The sequence below is a fragment of the Carcharodon carcharias genome, chromosome 4, assembly GCF_017639515.1.
Source record: "Carcharodon carcharias isolate sCarCar2 chromosome 4, sCarCar2.pri, whole genome shotgun sequence".
In the NCBI taxonomy this organism is placed as follows: domain Eukaryota; kingdom Metazoa; phylum Chordata; class Chondrichthyes; order Lamniformes; family Lamnidae; genus Carcharodon; species Carcharodon carcharias.
Genome location: NC_054470.1, coordinates 795,243 through 820,519, shown reverse-complemented (window position 1 = coordinate 820,519; position 25,277 = coordinate 795,243). Strand labels below are relative to the sequence as shown.

Genomic DNA, 25,277 nt, shown 5'->3' with positions numbered 1-25,277 from the left:
ATTGTGAGCATGAACGATGATTATCCAACTTCCGTGCGCTGCTTTACAGCAGAGCCATGTCCATGAGAATCCACCCAACATGCCCTGGACATACCTCCTGTGTGCCATTGTGTTGGGCTCCAGCATCTTCTGCTCCTTGGATGTCCATGATGTGAGCAAAGCCCTGGCTTATAAGTCCTGACTTCTGCACGTCACAGTTGTCAAGATGTGTTCTACACCAGTGTGCTTTGCCGCCGATGTGGGTGGACGATCCAGATGATTCTAGCGGGCAAGCCTAATAATGATATGCTGATGTATTACAATGAGGTTCCTGACATCCGATGGCAGAGAACACAGCCCACCATCAGCAGACTGAGCAGAAAATTGTGAACCGGTTCACGTCGTCATCATGAAACTGATCATGCCATATTGTCCGCTCACAGCACCAAACACGCCCAACGCTGGCAGGATGGGAAAATCCCAGCCAACGTTTCCAATCTTCGTATCATCTGCACACTTTGAAATCGTGTCCTGAACACCACAGTCTAGGTCATCAAAGACAGCAAGGGTCTCAACACTGACGACTGGGGGACTCCACTACAAACCTTTCTCCAATCTGAAAAACAACCTTTGTCACCACTGTTTTCTGTCACTTAGCCAATTTCCTATCCAAGTGCCTACTTTCAATTTTATTCCATGAGCTAGAATTTTGTTCACAAGTCTGTTATGTGGCACTATATCAAATGCCTTTTGAAAATCCATATGCACCACATCAACAGAGTTGCCCTTATCAACCTTCTGTTGCCTCCTCAAAAAACTCCAACAAGTTAGTTAAACATGATTTTCTCCTAATAAATCCATGCTGGCTTTCCTTAATCACTTAACCAGGTGCAGGATAATTGATTTTGTCCCAAGCTTTAGTTTCCAGAAGTTTCCCTACCACTAAGGTAAAACTGACAGGCCTGTAGTTGCCAGCTTTATCCTTGCATCCCTTTTTGAACAAGGGTGTAACATTTACAATTCTTCAGTCCTCTGGCATCACCCCTGTGCCTAAAGAAGACTGGAAGATTATCACTAGTGCCTCTGCAAGTTCCACTCTCACTTCCCTCAGTACCTTTGGATGCGCCTCATGCAGTCCTGGTACCTTATCAGCTTTAAGTAAAGATATTCTAACACCGTCTCCTCCTTAACTGAAATTCTTCTTGTGTACCAGTTAGCTCCTATCTCACCTTGGCCTGGGTAGCATCTTCTTCCTTTGTAAAGACAGATGCAAAGTACTCGTTTAATACCTCTGCTATTTCTCCTGCCTCTGTGTGCAAGGCCCCTTTTATATCCTTAGTGGGCCTTACTCTTTCTTTTACCACCCTTTTATTATTTATATATTTATAGAAGACCTTGGGATTCCCTTTTATGTTAGCTGCCAGGCTTTTTTCATGCTCTTCCCTTGCTTTTCTTATTTGTTTTTTCACTTCCCCTTCAGCTCCTTTTATATTCAGCCCGATTCTCCATTGTATTTTCTACTTGACAGTGGATTATGGGGATCCTGTAGATGTAGTATATCTGGACTGCCAGAAGACCTTTGATAAGGTGCTGCACAAAAGATTAATATACAAGATAAGATCACACGTAGTTGGGGTAATATATTAGCTTGGATAGAGGATTGGCCAACCAACAGAAAGCAGAGTCGGGATAAATGGGTCTTTTTCTGGATGGCAAGCTGTAACTAGTGGGGTGCCACAGGGTTCGGTCCTTGGGCCCCACTATTTACAATCTATATTAATGACTTGGATTCAGGGATAGAAGGTACTATAGCTAAATTTGCAGATGACACCAAAATAGGTGGGAAAGTAAGTTGCAATGAAAAAATAAGAAATTTACAAATGGACATGGACAGGTTATTTGGCAGATGGAGTTTAACGTGGACAAGTGTGAGGTTATCCAATTTGGTCGGAAGAATATTTAAATGGAGAGAAACTTCAGAATGCTTCAGTGAAGGGGGATCTGGGTGTCCTCATGCATGAACTGCTGAAAGCTAGTATGCAGGTAATAAGGAAGGCAAAAGGAATTTTGGCATTTATTGCTAAAGGAATAGAGTATAAAAATAGGGAAGTATTGTTGCAACTGTACAAGGTTGGTGAGACTGCACCTGGAGTACTGTGCACAGTTTTGATCTCCTTACTTGAAGAAGGATGTAGTTGCATTGGAGGTACTTCAGAGGAGGTTCATTAGATTGATTCCAGAGATGCGGGGCTTGTCTTATGAGGAGAGATTGAGCAGTTTAGGCCTATACTCGCTAGAGTTTAGAAGGATGAGAGGAGGTCTAATAGAGGTATATAAGATGCTAAAGGGGATAGACAAAGTAGACATGAAGTGGATGTTTCCCCTTGTGGGGCATTCTAGAATGAGAGGCCATAGTTTTAGGCTAAGGGGTGGTAGATTAAATCAGAGATGAGGAGAAATTACTTTTCTCAAAGGGTCGTGAAGCTGTGCAATTCACTACCTCAGAATGCAGTGGATGCCGGTTCGCTGAATATATTTGAGGAGATAGACAGATTTTTAATTAGTAACGAGTTGAAAGGTTATGAGGAGAGGGTGGCAAATTGGAGTTGAGGCCGAAATGAGATCAGCCATGATCGTATTGAATGGCAGGGCAGGTTCGAGGGGCTGAATTGCCTACTCCTACTCCTAGATCTTATGTTAACATCTGTCATATGCACACTTCTTTCTTTTCATCTTTACCTCTATTTCTCTCATCATCCAGGGCCCTCTGGATTTATTTGTCCTACCTTTCCCCTTCAAGGGAATATACCTTGACATTGCCTGCAATACTTGTTCTTTGAAGGTGGCCCATTGGTCAGCCACCGTCTTTTCTGCCAAGAATTGATTCCAACTCACTTGGCTCAGATGCATTCTCATACAACTGAAGTTGGCTTTGCCCCAATTAATTATCCCTGCTCTGGATTGTTCCTTTTCTTTTTCATGGCCAACCTATACCTTGTGATACAATGGTCACGGTTCCCTAATTGCTCTCCCACTGATATTTGATCCACTTGGGCCAACTCATTTCCCAGAACCAGGTTTAACAGTGCCTGCCCTCTCGTTGAACTGGAAACATACTGCTGCAGAAAATTATCTTGAAAAGATTCCAGGAATTCTCATCCCTCTTGTCCTTTTGTACTATTCCTATCCCAGTCTATATTTGGGTAATTGAAGTCCTCCATTATAATTAGTCTACAATTCTTGTATCTCTCTGTAATTTCTTTGCAAATTTGTTTCTCTACATCCCTTCCAATAGTTGGTTGTCTATATATTACATCAATCAATGTTATTGAACCTTTATTTCTTATCTCTGGCCAGAGAGATTCGGTCCTGACCCCTCTGGAACATTATCTCTCTCCAGTACTGTAATGCCATCTTTAATCAATACTGCCACTCCCCCCATTTTTCTTGCTTTCCTGTCCCTCCTAAACACCTAGTACCTGGAAATACTTAATGCCCAGACCTGCCCCTCTTTGAGCCAGGTCTCTGTCATATTCCATTTGTCAACCTGTGCCTGTAGTTCACCTTCTTATTAACCACACTCTGTGCATTCACATACATGCACATTAACGCTGATTTAGGCATTTTTTTACTTTCCCCCTTACTCTGACCCCATCTAATGGCTTGCTGTTGCCTACTCTAATTCCTTCAAACTCCAACTTAAATGTGGCTCACCAGCACTTTCTCAAGAGCAGTTAGAGCAATGGGACTCACCCCAGGGATGAAAAAAATCAGGTAAATACCATAATGCCAACAATCACAGTGTATTGCTGCATTTCTTCAAGTTAAACAATTTATGATGTGGGTTTAATTTTGTAATCAATTCTAAACAGGTTATTCAAAATCAATAGTTATGCAATTAAAAATTAAGTAAAGCTAGACCCAAACAGTATTGCAGGAACTGATCACATTGACAAAAACATATGATTCTATTATTAAAAATGTAAGGTTGAAATTTACTAGGAAATTGTGAGCTTATTTCCTACTTTGTACGGGGATTGGATTTACACTCTGGGCTGCTAAAATATCATTTATTACTTGATTTTATAGATGCTTGCATAGGAAGATTTGTAATTACTGGATTAAATGCTGCACATCAGCCAGAGTTACAAGTGCAACAGATTTCCAATTCAAGTAAATACAATTTGCTGATCATTCATGATGATTGTGACATGCTCTGCTATTTCCTGTTCATTTTAATTAAACTAGCTTCCACTCTTAAGCCTGAGAAACATTTATCAAATGATACAGTGTGATACATTTTTCAAATTTTTCAACAGAATATGGAGTGTCCTTTTAACACCTCTAAATTGGCTACCAGATTTGTGCCATAGTACTTTTCTGCACTTCCTTGGCCTAAATAGCCAAGTGGTTATGGTACTGGGTTTGTAACCCCAAGATCAGGAGTTCAAATCTCACAATGGCAAACTATGAAACAATGTAACTTCATCTGAAACAGATGGAAACGGGTTTGTACTCGAAAGAGTTACTTTTCTGCACTTAAAATAATAGTTTAATAATAAAAGCTATTTGCAAAAAGGAAAAGCAGTTGGACAACCTTTTGACAAAAAAAATGTCATCTGTCTTTTAAGCATCTCTTGCAGAGTGTGAAAACCATTTACACAACTCACCTATTTTTAACAATGCATCTGGTGTAGGAGAAGCATAGAGAAGATTTTCAGGTTTGAGATCACGATGAACAATCCCATTTTCATGCAGGTACTAGCCAGAAAACAACAAAATGCACAGTAAGAAATAAATGCAGTTACTAGCAGCTGATACATGATACTCAACCAATGCCTATAATGAAGCTGTTTCATATTTAAGCAACTAAATAACAGTGAATAATCATTCACGTGGAACATGCCTTGGTCAGAGGCAAATAATGATAATCATAGGTTCATTTTTATTTTACTTGTATCTTCTATTTTTAATGGAATTATAGGAATTCTTTGAGAGCTAAATTTTCTCCATATTTTGGTGATGTAAAACAGATTTCTCAATACTACTATGATAATTAAAATGCTGTAAAAATATTGACTTCTGAACTGTGCCTTGACCAGATTGTTTGCTTCACAGTTTGTGCAGATTTATGCGTTTTTTTGTGGGGGCGGTAAAAAGCAGGCAGTGGTGTACAAGGAAGAACATTGAAATAAAATGGTTGTGCAGAACAGATAAAACAGTGTTAAACAAAAAAACTGCGGATGCTGGAAATCCAAAACAAAAACAGAATTACCTGGAAAAACTCAGCAGGTCTGGCAGCATCGGCGGAGAAGAAGAGAGTTGACATTTCGAGTCCTCATGACCCTTCGACAGAACTTGAGTGAGTCCAAGAAAGAGGTGAAATATAAGCTGGTTTAAGGTGTGTGGGTGTGGGGGTTTGGGTGGGAGGAGAGAGAGAGAAGTGGAGGGGGTTGGTGTGGTTGTAGGGACAAACAAGCAGTAATAGAAGCAGATCATCAAAAGATGTCACAAACAACAGAACAAAAGAACAGATAGGTGTTAAAGTTGGTGATAATATCTAAACGAATGTGCTAATTAAGAATGGATAGTAGGGCACTCAAGGTATAGCTCTAGTGGAGGTGGGGGGAGCATAAAAGATTTTAAAATATTTAAAAATAATGGAAATAGGTGGGAAAAGAAAAATCTATATAATTTATTGAAAAAAACAAAAGGAAGAGGGAAACAGAAAGGGGGTGGGGATGGAGGAGGGAGCTCAAGACCTAAAGTTGTTGAATTCAATATTCAGTCCGGAAGGCTGTAAAGTGCCTAGTCGGAAGATGAGGTGTTGTTCCTCCAGTTTGCGTTGGGCTTCACTGGAACAATGCAGCAAGCCAAGGACAGACATGTGGGCAAGAGAGCAGGGTGGAGTGTTAAAATGGCAAGCGACAGGGAGGTTTGGGTCATTCTTGCGGACAGACCACAGGTGTTCTGCAAAGCGGTCGCCCTGTTTACGTTTGGTCTCTCCAATGTAGAGGAGACCACATTGGGAGCAACGAATGCAGTAGACTAAGTTGGGGGAAATGCAAGTGAAATGCTGCTTCACTTGAAAGGAGTGTTTGGGCCCTTGGACGGTGAGGAGAGAGGAAGTGAAGGGGCAGGTGTTGCATCTTTTGCGTGGCATGGGGTGGTGCCATAGTAGGAGGTTGAGGAGTAGGGGGTGATGGAGGAGTGGACCAGGGTGTCCCGGAGGGAACAATCCCTACGGAATGCCGATGGTGGGGGGGGGGGGGGGGGGGGGGGGGGGGGGGGGGGGGGGTGAGGAATTCTGATAGGAGGGCATCCGCCCTTACGCCTTCTCCTCCCTCCCAGAAACATGATAGGGTCCCCCTTGTCCTCACTTATCACCCCACCAGCCTCCACATTCAAAGGATCATCCTCCGCCATTTCCGCCTACTCCAGCATGATGCCACCACCAAACACATCTTCCCTTCACTCCCCTTATCGGCATTCCGTAGGGATCGCTCCCTCCGGGACACCCTGGTCCACTCCTCCATCACCCCGTACTCCTCAACCCCCTCCTATGGCACCACCCCATGCCCACGCAAAAGATGCAACACCTGCCCCTTCACTTCCTCTCTCCTCACCATCCAAGGACCCAAACACTCCTTTCAAGTGAAGCAGCATTTCACTTGCATTTCCCCCAACTTAGTCTACTGCATTCGTTGCTCCCAATGTGGTCTCCTCTACATTGGAGAATCCAAACGTAAACTGGGCGACCGCTTTGCAGAACACCTGTGGTCTGTCCGCAAGAATGACCCAAACCTCCCTGTCGCTTGCCATTTTAACACTCCACCCTGCTCTCTTGCCCACATGTCTGTCCTTGGCTTGCTGCATTGTTCCAGTGAAGCCCAACGCAAACTGGAGGAACAGCACCTCATCTTCCGACTAGGCACTTTACAGCCTTCCGGACTGAATATTGAATTCAACAACTTTAGGTCTTGAGCTCCCTCCTCCATCCCCACCCCCTTTCTGTTTCCCTCTTCCTTTTGTTTTTTCCAATAAATTATATAGATATTTCTTTTCCCACCTATTTCCATTATTTTTAAATATTTTTAAATCTTTTATGCTCCCCCCACCTCCACTAGAGCTATACCTTGAGTGCCCTACCATCCATTCTTAATTAGCACATTTATTTAGATAATATCACCAACTTTAACACCTATGTGTTCTTTTGTTCTGTTGTTTGTGACATCTTTTGATGATCTGCTTCTATTACTGCTTGTTTGTCCCTACAACCACACCAACCCCCTCCACTTCTCTCTCTCTCCCCCCACCCAAACCACCCCCCCAACCCCACACACCTTAAACCAGCTTATATTTCACCTCTTTCTTGGACTCACTCAAGTTCTGTCGAAGGGTCGTGAGGACTCGAAACGTCAACTCTTTTCTTCTCCGCCGATGCTGCCAGACCTGCTGAGTTTTTCCAGGTAATTCTGTTTTTGTTTGAGATAAAACAGTGTGTTATTTGTCATAGAAGACCTTTCCTCCTGTCAGGTGACACCATTATAATGCTAGACTGATATCCTGATAATGGTGTAGATCACATCCTTTTGCTGTCACAATTATGGACAACTGAACAACAGAAGTTAGTGGCTATAGATACAACAGGTGATAGAATAGAAATAAAAACTCCAGTAGTAAGCCTTTAATGTGGATACTTTAAGGAAAATAAGGCACAAAACAAAATATTTGAAAGAACATTTATATCTGTAATACAATCTCTAGGTTTAGGTGATTGCAAACCACTCATACTTTGCTCTCACAACTTGTTTTCTTAGCTTGAGAATTGCTGTGAGCAGTTACCTTATAACCTTTATATCAAATTTATCTTTCCACTACTTTAGAAGAGGCATTTGATCCTTTACTTCTAATTTGTTGACAACTCTATTCAAATAGTGGAGAGGGGGACTTGAGACTAGCACATAATGACTGTGAAATCAAATTCACATAGCACCACATCAGCAGCAACATGCAGACATACTTGAAGAGTTGAAACACAAGAAGCGTTGCTGGCTGCTTCTCTCATCACATGCCTGGTGTGAGGCAACTTGAGTGCTGCACAGTATGTCCCCTGTGTGTGCCCCAATGGTCGGAGGAGCAAGATTTTGGTACGAACGTGCAAATGTTACAACTGCCCAACCAATAAGGAGGGAGAGCCTTCCTTATTCGCTTCTGAAACAATATATGTTAGTTAAGGTGGGCCTGTTCTTTAGCTTTTAAAGGACCATAAACAAGTTGCAGCTGTGGTGCTTTTGATTTACTTGTGCTCAGCTGAAGTTGGTAGAATGACAGAATTGGTATGGCTCAGGAGGTCATTTGGCCCGTCGTGTCTGCACCGGCTCTCCAGTGTGTCGGTGAGCACTGTGGTGAGTTGCTGTAAGAGTTTGAAGGCTTCTGCTGACCACTGAAAGGCTGAGAGAATAAAATAGCCTTGCAAAAGTATCAGCGCAGTAGATGCCATGACACTCGACCAGCAAAATGAGCAGGACAGCGAGAGAAGGCAGAGAAGCACTTGGGAGGAGGGAGTAAAAAGAAGGCTCATTTTAGGCTGCCCTACTCCAAGAGGGTCTTTCAGGAGCGCCAGTCCTATGTTGGAAGGAGCCAAGAGCAACTTCTCAGGAGGCTTTGTTTCCCAAAGAGGTAGTGATGGAATTGTGTTCTCTCCTTGACAAAGACCTGGAGCCTCAAATAAGGGTGAGGATGGCCCACCCAGTTCTTGTAAAGATTCCCCCTTAGCCTTTCATCTTCCAACAGATTCCTTTTAGGCGGTAGCTGGTGATATTAGCAATCTTTTGTAATTCGCTGTCCAAAGTAGTATCGGGAAGTGAAAGAGGTGCTCTATAGGAAGAGATAGAATCTCATCCTCTTCTTGAGAAGGAACACAAGGGTGTAAACACACATGAGCTTGCCAGGATAGTGGACTTCTCAATGGTGCAGAGTGCCATTAAATGCATACATATGGCTCTGCAGACCTCCCACTTCAAAAGGGAGTGATATGCCGGCTGTAAAAGGTACCACTCAGTCAGTGTGCAGTTGGTGTGAGACCAAACCATAAAATTCATCTCAGTATATGCCAAACACACCCGATGCCAGTGGGCACGGAAAATTCCGCCCTTGGGATTTAGAATTTCAAAGAGCAGGCAATAGTGATGGAGGCACAGCTTTATCATATATGGCATTCCATCAATGAAGGCCTGTCACCTGTTCACCAGATTTGGCATTCCTAACGAGCCAAAGGGCATCCACTCATTGACCATGTTATGGTGCTTGGAGATCAATCATCTCAGCTCCAGGGCATCACTGCAGGAGTTCCACAGGGTAGTGTCCGAGGCCCAACCATCTTCAGCTGATCCATCAATGACCTTCCTTCCATCATAAGGTCAGAAGTGGCATTGTTTGCTGACGATTGCACAATGTTCAGCACCATTCGTGACTCCTCAGATACTGAAGCAGTCCATGTCCAAATGCAGCAAGACCTGGACAATATCCAGGCTTGGGCTGACAAGTGGCAAGTCACATTCGCGCCACACAAGTGTCAGGCAATGACCATCTCCAACAAAAGGGAATCCAACCATCTCCCCTTGATGTTCAATGGCATTACCATCACTGAATCCCCCACTATCAACATTGACCAGAAGCTGAACTGGGCTAGCCATATAAATACTACAAGAGAAGGTCAGAGGCAGGAATTGTGCAACGAGTAACTCACCTCCTGACTCCCTAAAGCCTGTTCACCATCTACAAGGCACAAGTCAGGAGTGTGACGGGATACTCCCCACTTGCCTGGATTAGTGCAGCTCCCACAACACTGAAGAAGCTGGACACCATCCAGGACAAAGCAACCCACTTGATTGGCATCACATCCACAAACATTCACTCCTCCCACCACTGACACATAATAGCAGCAGTGTGTACCATCTACAAGATGCACTTCAGGAATTCACCAAAGATCCTTAGACAGCACCTTCCAAACCATGACCACATCTAGAAGGACAAGGGCAGCAGAAAGATGGGAACACCACCACCTGGAGGTTCCCCTCCAAGTCATCCTGATTTGGAAATGTACCGCTGTTCATTCACTGTCGCTGGGTCAAAATCCTGGAATTCTCTTCCTAACAGCACTGTGGGTGTACCTATACCACATGGAATGCAGCAGTTCAAGACGGCAGTGCATCACCACCTTCTCAAGGGCAACCAGGGATGGGCAATAAATGCTGGCCTAGCCAGCAAAGCCCACATCCTGTGAATGAATTTTTTAAAAAATTCCTGGATCCCTGGGCTTTTATTTTTTTAAACCAGTCTGCCATGTGGGTCCTTGTCAAAAGTCTTGCTAAAATCCATGTAGACCTCATCAACTGCACTACCCTCATCAATCCTCCTTGTTACTTCCTCAAAAAAATTCAATCCAATTAGTTAAATACGACCTTCCCTTAATAAATCCATGCTGTCTGTGATTAATCTGTGCCTAAATGACAGTTTATCTCGTCCCTCAAAACTCACTCCAATAATTTTTCCACTACCAAAGTCAGACTGACTGGCCTGTAATTATTCAGTCTATCCCTCTCTCTCTCTTTAAACAAAGGTTAGGAGACCTCTAATCCTTTGGCACCACACCAGTATCCAGTGAAGATTGAAAAATAATGGCCAGACCCTCCGTAATTTCCCCCATGGCTTCTTTTAACAGCCTGGGGTACATTTTATCCAGCCCTGGTGATTTATCCACTTTCAAGGGTGTTAATCCTCTCAATACTTCCCCTCTCCCTATGTTTATCACATCCAATACTTCACACTCCTCCTCCTTAACTACAATGTCCACATTGTCCCCCTTTTTTGTGAAGACAGATGCAAAGTATTCATTAAGAATCACACCCACATCCTCTGTCTTCACACAATGGTTACCTTTTTGGTCTTTTATGGGCCCTACACTTTCCTTAGTTATCCTCTTATTTGTGATGTATTGATAAAACATCTTTGAGTTCTCTTTGATTTTGCTTTCCAGTATTCATGCCCTCTCTTTGCTTTCTTAATTTCATTTTTGATTTCACCCCTCCTCTTTCTATACTCCTCTCAGCTTTCTGTAGTATTGAGTTCTCAGTGCCTGATATAAGCTTTCCTTTTCTGACTTATCTTACCCTGTAAGCTACTTGACATCAGGGGGCTCTAGATTTGGCCGTCCCACCCTTTTTCTTTGTGGGAACCATGTTTACTCTGAACCCTTTGAATCTCCCCTTTGAATGCCTCCCATTGCTTTGACACTGATTTAACTTCAAGTAGCTGTTTCCAGTCCATATTTGTTAAATCACTCGTCAGCTTAGTAAACTTGGCTTTGCGCCAGTTTAGAACTTTGACTCCTGTTCTATCTTTGTACTTCTCCATAATTATGCTAAATCTAACTGAATTATGATCACTACCACCAAAATGCTCTCCCACTGTTACTCCTTCCATCTGCCCAGCTTCATTTCCCAAAACTAAGCCTAGAACCGTGCCCTCTTGTTGGAATTGCTACATACTGGACAAAAAAGTTCTGCTGAATGCACCGCAAGAATTCTGTTCCCTTAATTTCCTTCACACTAAAAGAATCCCAGTTATTATTGGAGCAGTTAAAATCCCCTAGCATTACTGCCCTAATGTTTTTGCACTTTTCAAAGATTTGCCTACATATCTGCTCTTTTATCTACCTCGGACTGTTTGGAGGTCTATAATATACTCCCAGTAGTGTGACTGCCCCTTTTTTGTTCCTAAGCTCATTCTATATGGCCTCAATTGATGATCCTTCGAATATATCATCCCTCCTCATAGCTATAATTACTTCTCTATCCAAAATTGCCATGTAACTCCTCCCTTTTTATCCCCTCTCCATCACATTTGAAAACGCTGTAACCAGGAATATTGAGCAGCCATTCCTGTCTCCTCTTTAAGCTATGCTTCTGTAATAGTTATGATATCATTCTGTCACATTTCTATTTGTGCCCTCAGCTCGCCTGCTCTATTTGCTATTCTCCTTGCATTGAAGTATGTACCCTTGAGCACTGCCAAACTCTTTTTATTTTCTAGCTTTTGTTTCCTCTGTCTTCCAGACTCACACTCTTTTTCTGCCTTCCATTACCATTTCTAATTTTGCCCCATCTGAATCTACCTTCAGGTTCCCATCCCCCTGTCAAACTAGTTTATACCTTCCCCAACAGGACTAGCAAACCTCCCAGCAAGGATATTGATCCTGCTCCCTTTGAGGTGAGAACTGTCCAGCTTGTAGAAGTCTGACCACCCCCTGAACCAGTCTGAATACCCCAGGAATCAGAATCCCTCCCTCCTATATCATCTCTCCAGCCACACATTCATCAGCTCTAACCTTCTATCTCTACTCTCACTAGTGGCTCTTGTAGTAATCTGGAGATTACTACCTCTGAGCACCTGTTTTTAATGTCTTACCTATATCCCATCTTACCTATATCCTTAAAATCTGCTTTTAGGATCTTATCCCTCTTTCTACCAATGTTATTGGCACTAATGTGAACCACGACCTCTGACTGTTTACCCTCCCCCTTAAGAATGTCCTGCAGCCGCTCTGTGATATCCTTGACCCTGGCACCAGGGAGGCAACATACCATCCTGGAGTCATTTCTACGGCCACCGAAACACCTGTCTGTTCCCCTAACCATTGTATTCCCCTACAAGTATTCCTCTTCCACTCGTCTTCCTTCCCATCAATGCAGCTGAGCCGCCTTTGATGTCCTGAACTTAGCTCTTACTGCACTCCCCTGAGGAACCATCGGCCTCACAGACGTCCAAAGTGGAAAACCGGTTCATGGACTAGATAAACTCAGAGGACTCCTGCACTACCTGCCTGGTCCTCTTAGACTTTCTGGTGGTCACCCATTCCTCTCTGCCTGCACACTCTTAACCTGTGGTGTGAACCTCCTTAAACGTGCCATCTACGTAGTCCCTTGTATTGCGGATACACCACAGTGACTCCAGCCGCTGCTCGAGCTCCAAAATCTGATGCCCACGCTTCTACAGCTAGAGACACTTGCTGTATATGTGCTCTTCTAGGCCACATGAAGCGTCTATGACTCCCCACATGCCACAGGATGGGCATTTTGTGTGACCGAGCTGCCATGCCATACCTTGAGCTTACTTTTGAACTATTTACTATAAACTGGAGACTAGAGAGTAAAGTAGACTTAGTCACCACTCAGCTCCTTCCCCTGTGCCTCTGCTAGTTACTTAAGGGTTATGTAAAACTTTTGTGTTTTTCTATTTTTCTAATGTACTGGTAACTTGCACTTTCCTAGCTTAGAGATAAGGAAAGCAAAACTCACCAACTGCTGGAGACTGATTTTAAAAAAGTATCAGATCAAGCATCTCTTTCCCCCGTGCACCAAATTCCTACAGCCAAGTTCCCAACTCCACACTCTATCTACGTCTCACCTGTATCGTATATAGAGCTTCTGATGAGTCACTAACTGTTAGCTTCCTGCTACAATAATTAAACCGACTCCTTTCAGCTGACTGACAGATAACTACCAAGCACCACCCCCCCCCACCCCCATTTAACAAGGGTACTTAGTTCACTTAACGGTTGTTGGTTCTATATCAGAGTCTGACTCTTAATCTATATTTAAACTTTAGAAAAATTTCCCAGATCTCACCACATGAACCAAATTCCTAGCTCCACACTCCGTCTATGTCTCACTCAGGCATACTTTCCTGTCTCCTCATGTGCCTCTTACACTCTACTGAACTGTCTATTTAAGAGCTGTCAGAATCCCCATAATTGATAAAAAAAGTCCTAGGCTTGAGCATTTGACTGCAAGTTTGTAAAAAGTGCTTCTACCATCTTTTCCATGCTAAGAGACACCATTATCACTTTAGTAATTAACTGTTTTTAGAATATTCACTTTAGTAATTATTTCAGTTTTTACAAGAAAGTGTACTGAAGCTTAAAATACTTCTTCCAATTACGTTAATTTGTGAAATAACAAAAAACAATCAAAAAAACTGAGCATTTTATAATTTTACTAAAGTTTTTGATATATCCAAATTAAAATGGATTGCTATTCACAATCAAAATTTCCTTCAATGCTCTGGTGATATTCTACCATTTGTGAGACTTCACGTGCAAGCAGTGTATATCAGAAAATTAGGGACAACAAGCATGAAAGTTTCTGATATTTTTCAACTGTGTATAAACCTTGAATGACACTGCAAAGCCTTGCAAAATTTGTCCTTTAGCGACAAAAGTTTAGACGTTATTATTGCTGATATTATCAGACAAATGTTTATTGTGCCTGCATGGCATTCCTTATTTTTAAATCGTTAAAAAAATTGACAGGAGAATTTCAAACAAATTAAGCAAATTTCTGTAAACTAACACCATCTTTCCAATGGCAATGTTGCAGTAGAACAAAATTAAGAATCTTTCAAAGCCCGGCATTTACTGTGAATCTGCAATTAATTTCATCTAGTGAATGTTAATACAATTGTTGGATGGTAACCATATTATGATACACACAGATCTGAAAATACACTACCAAACTGTGTAAAAGAAATTGGGCTCGCTAGCATCTGTTTTTTGGGCCCTATGATTACCCTTAGAGTTCCAAAATGGTGTCTGCTGCATCTGTCACATACTTGTAGGCTGAATCTCACAGGATGCCATATTGGTGAAGGTGTTAGTGTATGCATAGTGAACGTCTGCCAGAAATATGTAGAGCAGACAGATCATGAGGTCACTCAATGTGCAAGACTGATTTGACACCAGAAGTGCCGTTTTAGAGCTTAGTACTCCAGCTAGCCTCTAGTAACGTCACACAGCTGAACATGTATTCAGCAGCAGGAAGGGACCACACCAGCTCCATTTAAAGAAAACTTCAACTACTTATAGGTCAATATCTGGTTGATTTCTTCTGGCTGGTGCTACCATTCTACAAATGTTTGGTGCTTTCTATGGTTGTTTTAAATTGCAAAAACGTCTACAGTGTGCACTGTGGAAGGATCTGAAGGACTTTTTGCTGAATTAACAGTTTCTAGCACAAACTAGCTGCTCCTAGACAAGGGAACATTAATTGACATTCCCCTTGGAGAATGATCAGAGGCCATGTGGAGCAGAACAAGTTGCTGGAGGAGGGGGAGAAGGACTCTGATACTCGCCCAGGGTTTCAGGGAACAATTTTCCTACCTGAACCTCAATGAGGAACAATATGATACGTCGGTGCTTCAGTAACAATAGACGAAATTGCCCCAGATTTGCATTAAGTGCAGTAGCAGGCAGGAAAAAGAACGTTTTACCCAGTGGTCGTAATGACAGTTTTTGACGCCATATCATCCCAATCCTGCCTCATTAATCATGTATTCCTGGGAAACACGACATTCTGATGGCAGGCAGGCTCTGATTCACCTGCCACACCATCACCTTGCTGCTTCATCACGCTGGGTGCCAAATTTAAAGTGCAGCCGCGCGCACATGTCTCAGTGCTTCCAGACCAGGACTGCTGCAAAGAAGGCATGGCCCTGAAAGGCAAGAAGACTGCAGCTCCCCCCCGCCTCCCCAACCCCAGGTTTAGTGATGCGTCCCTCAAGCGGCTTTTGGGCACCATGGAGGCCCACCGTGATGTTCCCTACCCAGCTGTGACCGCAGGATAGGCAGCAACATCACCAATCCAGCATGGGAAGCAGTGGTCAGTGCCAAAGTCCTGCAGAAGAGGACAGCCACAAGAGGATGAATGATCCCCTCCATTCCGCCAGGGTAGGTCGCTCTTCTCATCAATCTCAACTAACACTCACAAACCCATCACACATCCATAGGGATCTCACTCAATGCCAGTTCAAGGGACATCACCATTCATTAACTCACACACACCTTCATTGTCCTCATCCCGCCCATGGGATCACTCACCACCCACACATGCCAGACATACCTTTCATCTGGCCTGGCAAGCATCCTGCTTACACTCTCTACATTTGTCTTCATGCTGGACAAGCTGGCACACAGCAAAAGGGAGAGGTCACAGGCTGATGGAAGAATGCCCGACATCAAGGTCCTCACAGGCTTTAAAAATAGAGTCATACAGCTGGCCGGCAGAGATCTAGACAGTTCCTGAAATGACTATGAGGTCGGCAGTGCTCTACCAAGTGAGGAGTCAGCACTGCAACATCCTTTAAACAACCATGCTGTGAGTGATGTGTCCTGTTTCACAGGTCACTGCCAGGCACTAATTATTTCTCCTTCCTTTCACAGGCACATCTGGGAAACAGCTGACAGTCCATGACCCAGGGCCTCCAATCAAGCCCTGAAGACATCAGAAGAATCTGAAGGCACCCTCATTGAAGACCCATCACAGAGCTACCCACCCTCCACCAGCACAGAGACACACACCTCGGTGGGACCCAGCTTTAGATAGACTCGGGGTCACAATCTAGTGAGCACATTGCACTGTCTGATCCACAGCAGGCAGCGGCAGGGACTTCCCAGATTCCTGGCACTCAGAGGACTGCTGGGAGCCAGAAATCTGCTGAGTCTGAGTCAGATGATGAGCCACTAGACATGGTCATACCTCAGTTGCTGCAGCTGCAAAGTTAAGCTTGGGAACATCAGGGAGGGATGTCCTCTGCACTCCTCAGGTTGCAAGGCACAATGGAGGAGTCCATCCGCCTTCAGTCTGAGGAGATAGCACCGGCATGCCAATGCACTAAGGTTAACATTGATAGGATGGCAACCGCCATAGAGATCTTGGGTCCAGAACATCGTCCTACACTGCTGCGTGGGCTGAACTCCAACGCCATAGTTGGTCCCCAGTAGTGTCAAAGCGAGAGCGGTGCGGGGCAGCGCGATCTCACTCCAGCTTCCTCTTCTTGTTGAGGAATCAGTCAGGGGCCCTTGGGCACCCACAGGGAGGACGATCAGTAGGTACACGCCCCGGGGCCATCCACCCAGGTGATTCCAGGAGTGTCCAGCCCATCCGAATCGACTCTTCCTGTGACCCCAGTGGCTCCAGCTCCGCAGGCCAAGGAGGGTGCCACTGTCACACAGCAGGACCCTGAAAGCAGACCAGGGCCCTCCAGGTCGCAGCCCTCCAGTGGACGCCTGTCAAGGTTATCACAGACAGGATGTAGCAGTAAGCAGGTTGCCTCCATCTCCGCTGTGGATGTCAGGGGAACACCGGGACGGAGCAGCAGGGTTAGGAAGGTTAAGATGTACCTCTTTTGGAGTTAAATAATTAAACTAAATTAACAAAACGAGGGATAAATTAAACGCAGCCCCAACGTTAGGGTCACTGCAAAACCAAAGACAAAATTTAAAGGAAACGTACAACATCAGACCAAAATGTGATTAACAGGGTCGATAAAGTATCCCAGCCCCCGCGATGCCCACCGGGCACGGAAGGCCTCGAGGTGCCGGTAGACACCCGGATTCCTCAGATGGATTACACCCCAGAGTACTGAAGGAGATAGCTGAAGAGACAGTGGAGATGTTAGTGGTGATCTTTCAGGAATCACTGGAGTCAGGGAAGGTCCCAGAGGACTGGAAAATTGCTAATGTAACCCCCCTGTTTAAGAAGGGAGTGAGGCAAAAGACAGGAAATTACAGTCCAATTAGCCTGACCTCGGTCGTTGGTAAGATTTTACGGTCCATTATTATGTATGAGATTTCAGAATACTTGGAAGTGCATGGTAAAATAGGGCAAAGTCAACATGGTTTCATCAAGGGGAAGTCATGTCTGACAAATCTGTTAGAATTCTTTGAGGAGGTAATGAATAGGTTAGACAAAGGGGAGCCAATGGATGTTATCTACTTGGACCTCCAGAAGGCCTTTGACAAGGTGCTGCACAGGAGGCTGTTCAGTAAGATAAGAGCCCATGGTGTTAGAGGCAAGGTACTAGCATGGATAGAAGATTGGCTGTCTGGCAGGAGACAGAGATTGGGGATAAGGGGGTCCTTCTCAGGATGGCGGCCGGTGACTAGTGGAGTTCTGCACGGGTCAGTGTTGGGACCACAACTTTTCACTTTATACATTAATGATCTAGATGAAGGAACTGAGGGCATCCTGGCTAAGTTTGCAGATGATACAAAGATAGGTGGAGGGACAGGTAGTATTGAGGAGGTGAGGAGGCTGCAGAAGGATTTGGACAGGTTAGGAGAATGGGCAAAGAAGTGGCAGATGAAATACAACGTGGGAAAGTGTGAGGTCATGCACTTTGGCAGGAAGAATAGAGGCATAGATTATTTTCTAAATGGGGAGAGAATTCAGAAATCTGGAGTGCAAAGGGACTTGGGAGTCCTAGTCCAGGATTCTCTTAAGGTTAACTTGCAGGTTGAGCCGATATTTAGGAAGGCAAATGCAATGTTGGCATTTATTTTGAGAGGACTAGAATATAAAAGCAAGGATGTGCTGTTGAGGCTTTATAAGGTCCTGGTCAGACCACATTTAGAATATTGTGAGCAATTTTGGGCCCTGTATCTCAGGAAGGATGTGCTGGCCCTGGAGAGGGTTCAGAGGAGGTTCACAAGAATGATCCCAGGAATGAAAGGCTTAACATATGAGGAACGTTTGAGGACTCTGGGTCTATACTCGATGGAGTTTAGAAGGATGAGGGGGGATCTGATTGAAACTTACAGAATACTGAAAGGCCTGGATAGAGTGGACATGGGGAAGATGTTGCCATTAGTAGGATAGACTAGGACCCGAGGGCACAGCCTCAGAGTAAAGGGAAGACCTTTTAGAACAGAGATGAGGAGAAACTTCTTTAGCCAGAGAGTGGTGAATCTATGGAATTCATTGCCATAGAAGGCTGTGGAGGCCAGGTCATTGAGTTTATTTAAGACCGAGATAGACAGGTTCTTGATTGGGGATCAAAGGTTATGGGGAGAAGGCGGGAGAATGGGGTTGAGAAACTTATCAGCCATGACTGAATGGCGGAGCAGACGTGATGGGCCGAATGGCCTAATTTCTGCTCCTATGTCTTATGGACACCACGTGCTCCCTCTCCAGGGACACCTGGCTGCAAACGTAGCCACGGAAGAGGGGCAGACAGTCGGGTCCAATGACCCCCTCGATCGCCCGCTGCCTGGACCTGTTAATGGTTAACTTGGCCAGGCCCAGGAGCAGGTTCACGAGGATGTCCTTCTTCCTCCTGGCCGCCCTCTTGTGCTGCCTGGGCATGGGTTTTAATCATTTGTACATAATGTTCACTATTGTAAATCAAGTCCCAAGAATGTCGCCCTGCCTATGACTACTTATTCTAATGAGCAGTGTTCATGTCACTCAGATGTGAAACCTTGGTTCCTGCACAAAATAAAGGCAGGTGTTTCAGTCCAGAGCCTCTTCCCTGTGCATTGTGCAGCCTTCAGACCAAAGTGATGGTCCAGCTTCACACTCACTGGACCCATTACTGATGCGTGGACCTCAATGGTGCTCGTCATTGCTGCCAGAATGTCATGGGCAAGTGTCAAGAGTTGTGTCATTCTCTCTGTGCTTTCAGTACCTTTGAGGTTGGGCTGGCCCCCCCATCTTGTCAGCTTTGGTGACCAGTGATGCTGTGCTCCTGAAGGGGTCAGGTGCTGAAGGCTGACAAAGAATCAGGTGCATTTAAAAATTCACAGCTGCGTCTCCATGATATGACCCTGATCACAGAGAGCAAGCGAGTTGCCCTTGGTCAGACAGAAGTCAGAATCACAGAGGCTATGTGAAGGTCTGTGGGGTGTCTTCACTGCATGTCATCATTTTCCTCCTGGGATTGAGTGACTATTAGGGTCTGCACTGTGTCTCCATGACAGGAGATTCTCAGAGGGTATGTGCGCTGCCATCAGCCAGACTGGAGTCAAACATTCACAGATGCAATGTGAGGATCTATGGCGTCTCCTCACTGCATGTCTTCACCATCCTCCACGAATCTTACAGCTATGAGGGCCTCCCGAGCACACCTCATCGTCATCATCCTCGCCTTCAAGGATCTCCTCAACGTCATCCCCATCGATGTTGTCCTCATCGGAGTAGGCCTCCAGCTCCTCCATCTCCTCCTAAGCCAGCTGCTCTCCCCGTTGCAGCGCCAGGTTGTAAAGGGTACAACAGGTGATGACGTTGTGTGACACCCTCTGTGCACTATATTGCAGAGCTCCACCAGGCCAGTACAGGCACTAGAACTTCATTTTCAGCATCTCAATTGTTTGCTCCACCAAGGTGCAAGTTGCAGCATGAGCCTCATTGTACTATCGCTCTGCTGCAGTCTGAGACCGTTGCACAGGAGTCACCAGCCACATCCTCTGTGAGCAGTCCTTGTCCTCGAGGAGCCATCCCTTCAAATTCTGTGGACCCTGGAAGACATCAGGGATCCAAGACTGACTGAAAATGTAGGAGTTGTGGACACTCCCTGGGAACCAAGCGTAGACCTGCACGTGTGGAAAACCTGAGATCTGGGCAAATCTCAGTGCTCTTGCATCCTGGCTTTCCTGGTCCCAGGTGAAATGCACTAAGTTGTGTGCCTTCACAAAGATGGCATCTGTGACCTCATGGATGCACTTGTGGGTGGAGCCTTGCGATATCCCACAGAGGTCACCTGTGGAACCCTGAAAGGAGCTATCAGTGTAAAAATTGAGCACCGTGGTCACTTTCATGGCCACGGGCAGTGGATGCCCTCCATGTCCCTGTGGTGCCAAATTCTGCAGCAGGCGGCAAATGTGACTAACCAGTTCCTTGGGCATGCACAGTCTTTGGCGATACATGTTCTCAGTCATCTGCAGGAATGAAAGGCGGCATCTATAGACCCTGGGTGTAGCTAGGCTCACTGTGGCTCTTCAGTGGTGTGTACAGGAACCCCAGTTGCCCCTTCTTCCTGACTGTGTTGCTCCTCCCTCTGTGCAGCCAGATGCCTCCGTCCCCCTTTTCTCTTTTGTTGTCCGCTCTCTGTATGCCATGAGGCATACAGTTAGGTCACCAGGCTCCATGCTCTTGATGTACTCCTACTGGATGGCCAGAGTTTAGTGTGCTGAATGGCAGCCTGAGACCCCACCCAACTCTGCCCACTCCACCTGACTGATTGGTGGCAGCTTTGCCCACATGCTGTGCTCTCAGCTCAGGTGCAGGCATTCTCCTAACCCACACTGAAAGGCTGCACTGATAGCTTGAACCATGGAGGAGGCTGGTTCAAACCAGGATGATGACATTCCAAGAGGTTGTGAGCGCCTCCGCCAGTGACTGCTCCATGGCCAGCTTTAGCAAGGAGGTTGTACAGCTTGCCCAGTCATTCAATTGTTCTACCGTCCACGAAAACGTTCATTAGCTTACAGCCTGTGCCCAAGAGGTGAAGAGCTCTGGAGCAGTTGGTGGCACTTTCATACCTTTGCGTTTCTTGGGTGGGCAGATAAGCTACAGGCCCAACTCCAAGCATGTCAATGTTGCTGCGTCTGAACTGTCTCAGCTGCAGAGGAATGGTCACTTTATACAAGATTTCCCTAATGCATTGCTGCTTACCTCCCACCCCCAAGTTGCCTCAACTACAATGCAGCATTTGCTGCATCCCACCCCAACAACTGGCCTGAACCTCAGTGCAGCTCTTGCCATCTCCCACCCCCAAGATACCTCAACCACAAGGTAGACCTTGCCCCGGCACTGTACTGTCAGCCAGCTGGGAAAAAGCGACTTGCCCGTGCCCTTGCCTGAATGCGCGGGACCTCAACCTGAAAGTCCAACAGGTGACCTTCATGAGGTCTGTGCAACATTACTGTGCACTCACCTCCAAGTTCTCCTCTAAGTGCAGCTTGCCAGGTGCACACCTTATAAATGATGTTGTGAAACAGCTCGGCATGCAGTCACATCACCATGTCCAGTTGATCCAGCGTGGCGGGATGATTCCGGTGAGCTGGGCTCATAATGATATGCAGGTGTATTACAATGAAGTTCCCAACGTCCGACAGCGGTTACGTGGCCTGCCACTGGAAAGAATGGATTCCAAACTGCTCAAAGCCCTTTGCGAAGTTGGTCATGGACTCTTCCATGATACTTTAAATTGATCACTGATTTTTTGATGTGCTTCCCAAAGCACCAAGCATTTATTTTACATACTCATCAACATTCTTTTGTAGCCTGCCTCTTCAAAGTATTCATCTGAGTCCTCTGCAGGGGAACCAGTGCGTGACCATGCACTCTGACAAGTTGGCAGCTGCACTACCCTCGTTCCCTGCTTTGGCTGCAGCCCACTCATGCCTAATGTCTCACCACGTCCAGGTCCTGCCTCTAACCTTTCATCTAAGACAGGATTTCTTAACTGTTTTGTCTCTGAGCCTCCCTCTCCCACAGATCCTCCGTAGCACAACACGAATATTTTTTCTGTATAGACATTATTTATACAATTAATCAAAGAATCAGCAGAGACACGATGGGCCAACTGGCCTCCTTTTGTGCTCTATTATTCTATGAAAGATGACCCAGCATGTTTATACAGTATAACAACAATAGGTATCATTCTTCAAACAGTTCAACTAGAAGAAAAACTTCCTCAGTACTTCATGTGACAATATCATGAATTCATTTATAAAGAGCCAGTATCTGATTTTGATGCCAATGCACAGAAATTCTGTCTCAGCCCACCAGATATTTCAACAATATAGAAATGTATGTCCAAGAAATAGCATTAGAATATTGGCATTTTAGTGATAGATAACATAAGAACATAGAACTTAGGAGCAGGAGAAGGCCATTCAGCCCTTCGAGCCTGCGCTGCCACTCAATAAGATTATTCCTCATTTGGTTGTGGTCTCATCTCCGCTTTTCTGTCTGCCCCTCATAATCTTTGACTCCGTTGTCCATCAACAATCTAATTCAGCCTCCACTGTTTTCTGGGGAAGAGAACTGCACAGTCTAATAACCTCTGAGAAAAAAAATTCTCCTCCCCTCCACCTTAAAAGGGAGACCTCTTCTTCTTAAGCTGTGTCCCCTAGTTCTACTCTCCCCCATAAGAGTAAACATTGTCCTGGTATCCACTATTAAGTCCCTTCAGGATCTTATATGCTTCAATAAGATCACCTCTGGTTCCACTAAACCCCAATGGGTACAGGTCAACCTGTTCAACCTTTCTTCATAAGATAAGCCCTTCATCCCAGGAATGAGTGAACCTTCGCTGAACTGCTTCTAACACAATTATATCCTTTTAAAAATAAGAACAAAACTGTACAAAGTAAAGATGTAGGGCCGAATAAAATGCTCCGTAGCAATGAGTGGGAATCGGACCCGGAAATGGGTGGCTCGCCAACTCGCCCCTGCCAATCCAGCACGACATATAAAATGGCAATGAATCATTAATGTTTCCAGCCCACAATGTTACATGACAGTCATCTTCCCACCCAGCAGGAGTTGGAGGGTGGAATGTCCAGCATCCAAACCGGCAGGCTGTGACCCTGAAGAAGGTCACAGCCACTAATTTAAAGGGGCAACTGGCACAGGAATGTGTCACGTGACTCTGGGATTGGATTGAACTGGAAGTAAAAAGGATTCTGTGCACTTATAAAAGGTTTGCAATCATTGGCTCAGGTACGTTTCATTTTTCTAAATATTTTAACTATTTCCAAAGAGGGTCAGCATTAAGGACCTTTGGCAGGGAACACACGTGGCATTCATTGTAAGCATAACCATCATGAAAATATGAGAATATGGAGCAGCTGACTAATAATTAGAAGGGAGCAAGGTGAGAGAGAAGGTAGAAGGCTCTGAACCATCCCAAGGTTCAATGATGACACCCTCAGAACACTCCTGCAGGCTGTGAGTAACAGGCGGGAGGTCTTAATGTCAGGCAACAGGAAGAGAAGACCTCCCACAATCACCAGAGCAGCCTGGACTGAGGTGGCCGCAGAGGTCAGCAGTGTGGGTGTAGTACCTCGAATCTGGAAGAGGCTTAATCATCTGAGATCAGCAAAGGTTTTTTTTATTCGCTCATGGGATGTGGGTGTCACTGGCTAGGCCAGCATTTAATGCCCATCCCTAATTGCCCTTGAACTGAGAGGTTTGCTAGGCCATTTCAGAGGTAATTTAAAAGCCAGCCACATTCCTGTGGAAATGGAGTCACATGTAGGCCAGGTCAGGTAAGGGCAGCAGATTTCCTTCCCTAAAGGGCATTAGTGAACCTGATGGGTTTTTCTGACAATTGACAATGTTTTTTTTTAAATGTTCATCATTAGACTTTTAAGTCCATATTTTTATTGAATTCAAATTTCACCATCTGCCATGGTGGAACCCAGATCCCTAGAGCATTACACTGGGTCTCTGGGTTACCAGTCCAGTGACAATACCAGTACGCCATTGCCTCCCATTCTGGACATCAATGTACACAGAATGTAATGGGAAGGCTCTACCTGGGTTATACCTTGCGAATGCCCAGAAGTCTCAGGCAACATTATGCACAGATGACACTGTTTGTGGCTCTGATACCTATGTAGAGATGGTGTTGGGGGTGCTGGGAGGGGTTTGACATCCAGAAGGCACACGGGTCAGAATTTTGAGGACGGCGGGAGGGTGCAGTCAGTGGGCCCAAGAACAGCCAGAAAACAGCCCACGATCGACTCAGACCACTATTTTACGCTGGTCGGCCAATTAAGGCCGAGGGCCGAGCGGGAGTGGGGGCCTGTCAGTCACTGGCTTTAATGGTGACACGGCGGCCGGTTTAAAAATGGTCCAGTCAGCCCCAGGAAGGCTGTCATGGAAGAACGCCTGTTCTGTGGGCACTCAATCACCTGCTTTTCCGACGAGTGCCTCGCTGTCCTCCTGGAAGAGGTGGCTGCCTCCTCCAGGTGGAGGGGATGAGGGTGATGCTCAGTTGAAGGCAGATGATGAGCCTCTGGAGATGCTTAATGTCCAGCGGGGTGTAGGGGAGGATCTGGCAGAGATCCATGAGGGTCTGCATGCCATGGTCTCCGTTGTGGAGGAGTCCATGTGCAGCATGAGCATTGCTTTCACCCTCATGGCTGAGCGCACTGCCTCCTCCATTGAGAGGGTGTCGACTCTCATGGAGAGGCAGCTCCAGGGACAGAATCAGGGGTTCCTGGAGTTGCACACGGACCTGCAAGCCCTCATACAGGCAATGACCTCAGGTAGTCAGTGCCAGTGTGGGAGAGGCACCCAGTATCCCAGCTAGGTGCCCATCTATCAATGGTGAGCAGGGAGGTTCAGAGCGACCTCATGTTGGTGCACAAGTTGCTTGTCATCTCTGCGGGCTCCTCTCAGGGTGCTCTGGATGACAGCAGCAGCTCCTTCGCCCCTCCGCAATGACCG

The 25,277-nt window shown here is 45.4% G+C and overlaps 1 protein-coding gene across 1 annotated transcript in view; it reads right to left on the bottom strand.

The window, feature by feature from the left end:
• Window positions 1-25,277, bottom strand: part of camk4 (calcium/calmodulin-dependent protein kinase IV) — a 300,351-nt gene that overhangs the window by 82,450 nt on the left and 192,624 nt on the right. Inside the window, exon 6 of the mRNA XM_041186348.1 lies at window positions 4,650-4,740. Coding sequence (XP_041042282.1) covers window positions 4,650-4,740 — 91 coding nt within the window. The remainder of the gene's footprint in view (window positions 1-4,649; window positions 4,741-25,277) is intronic.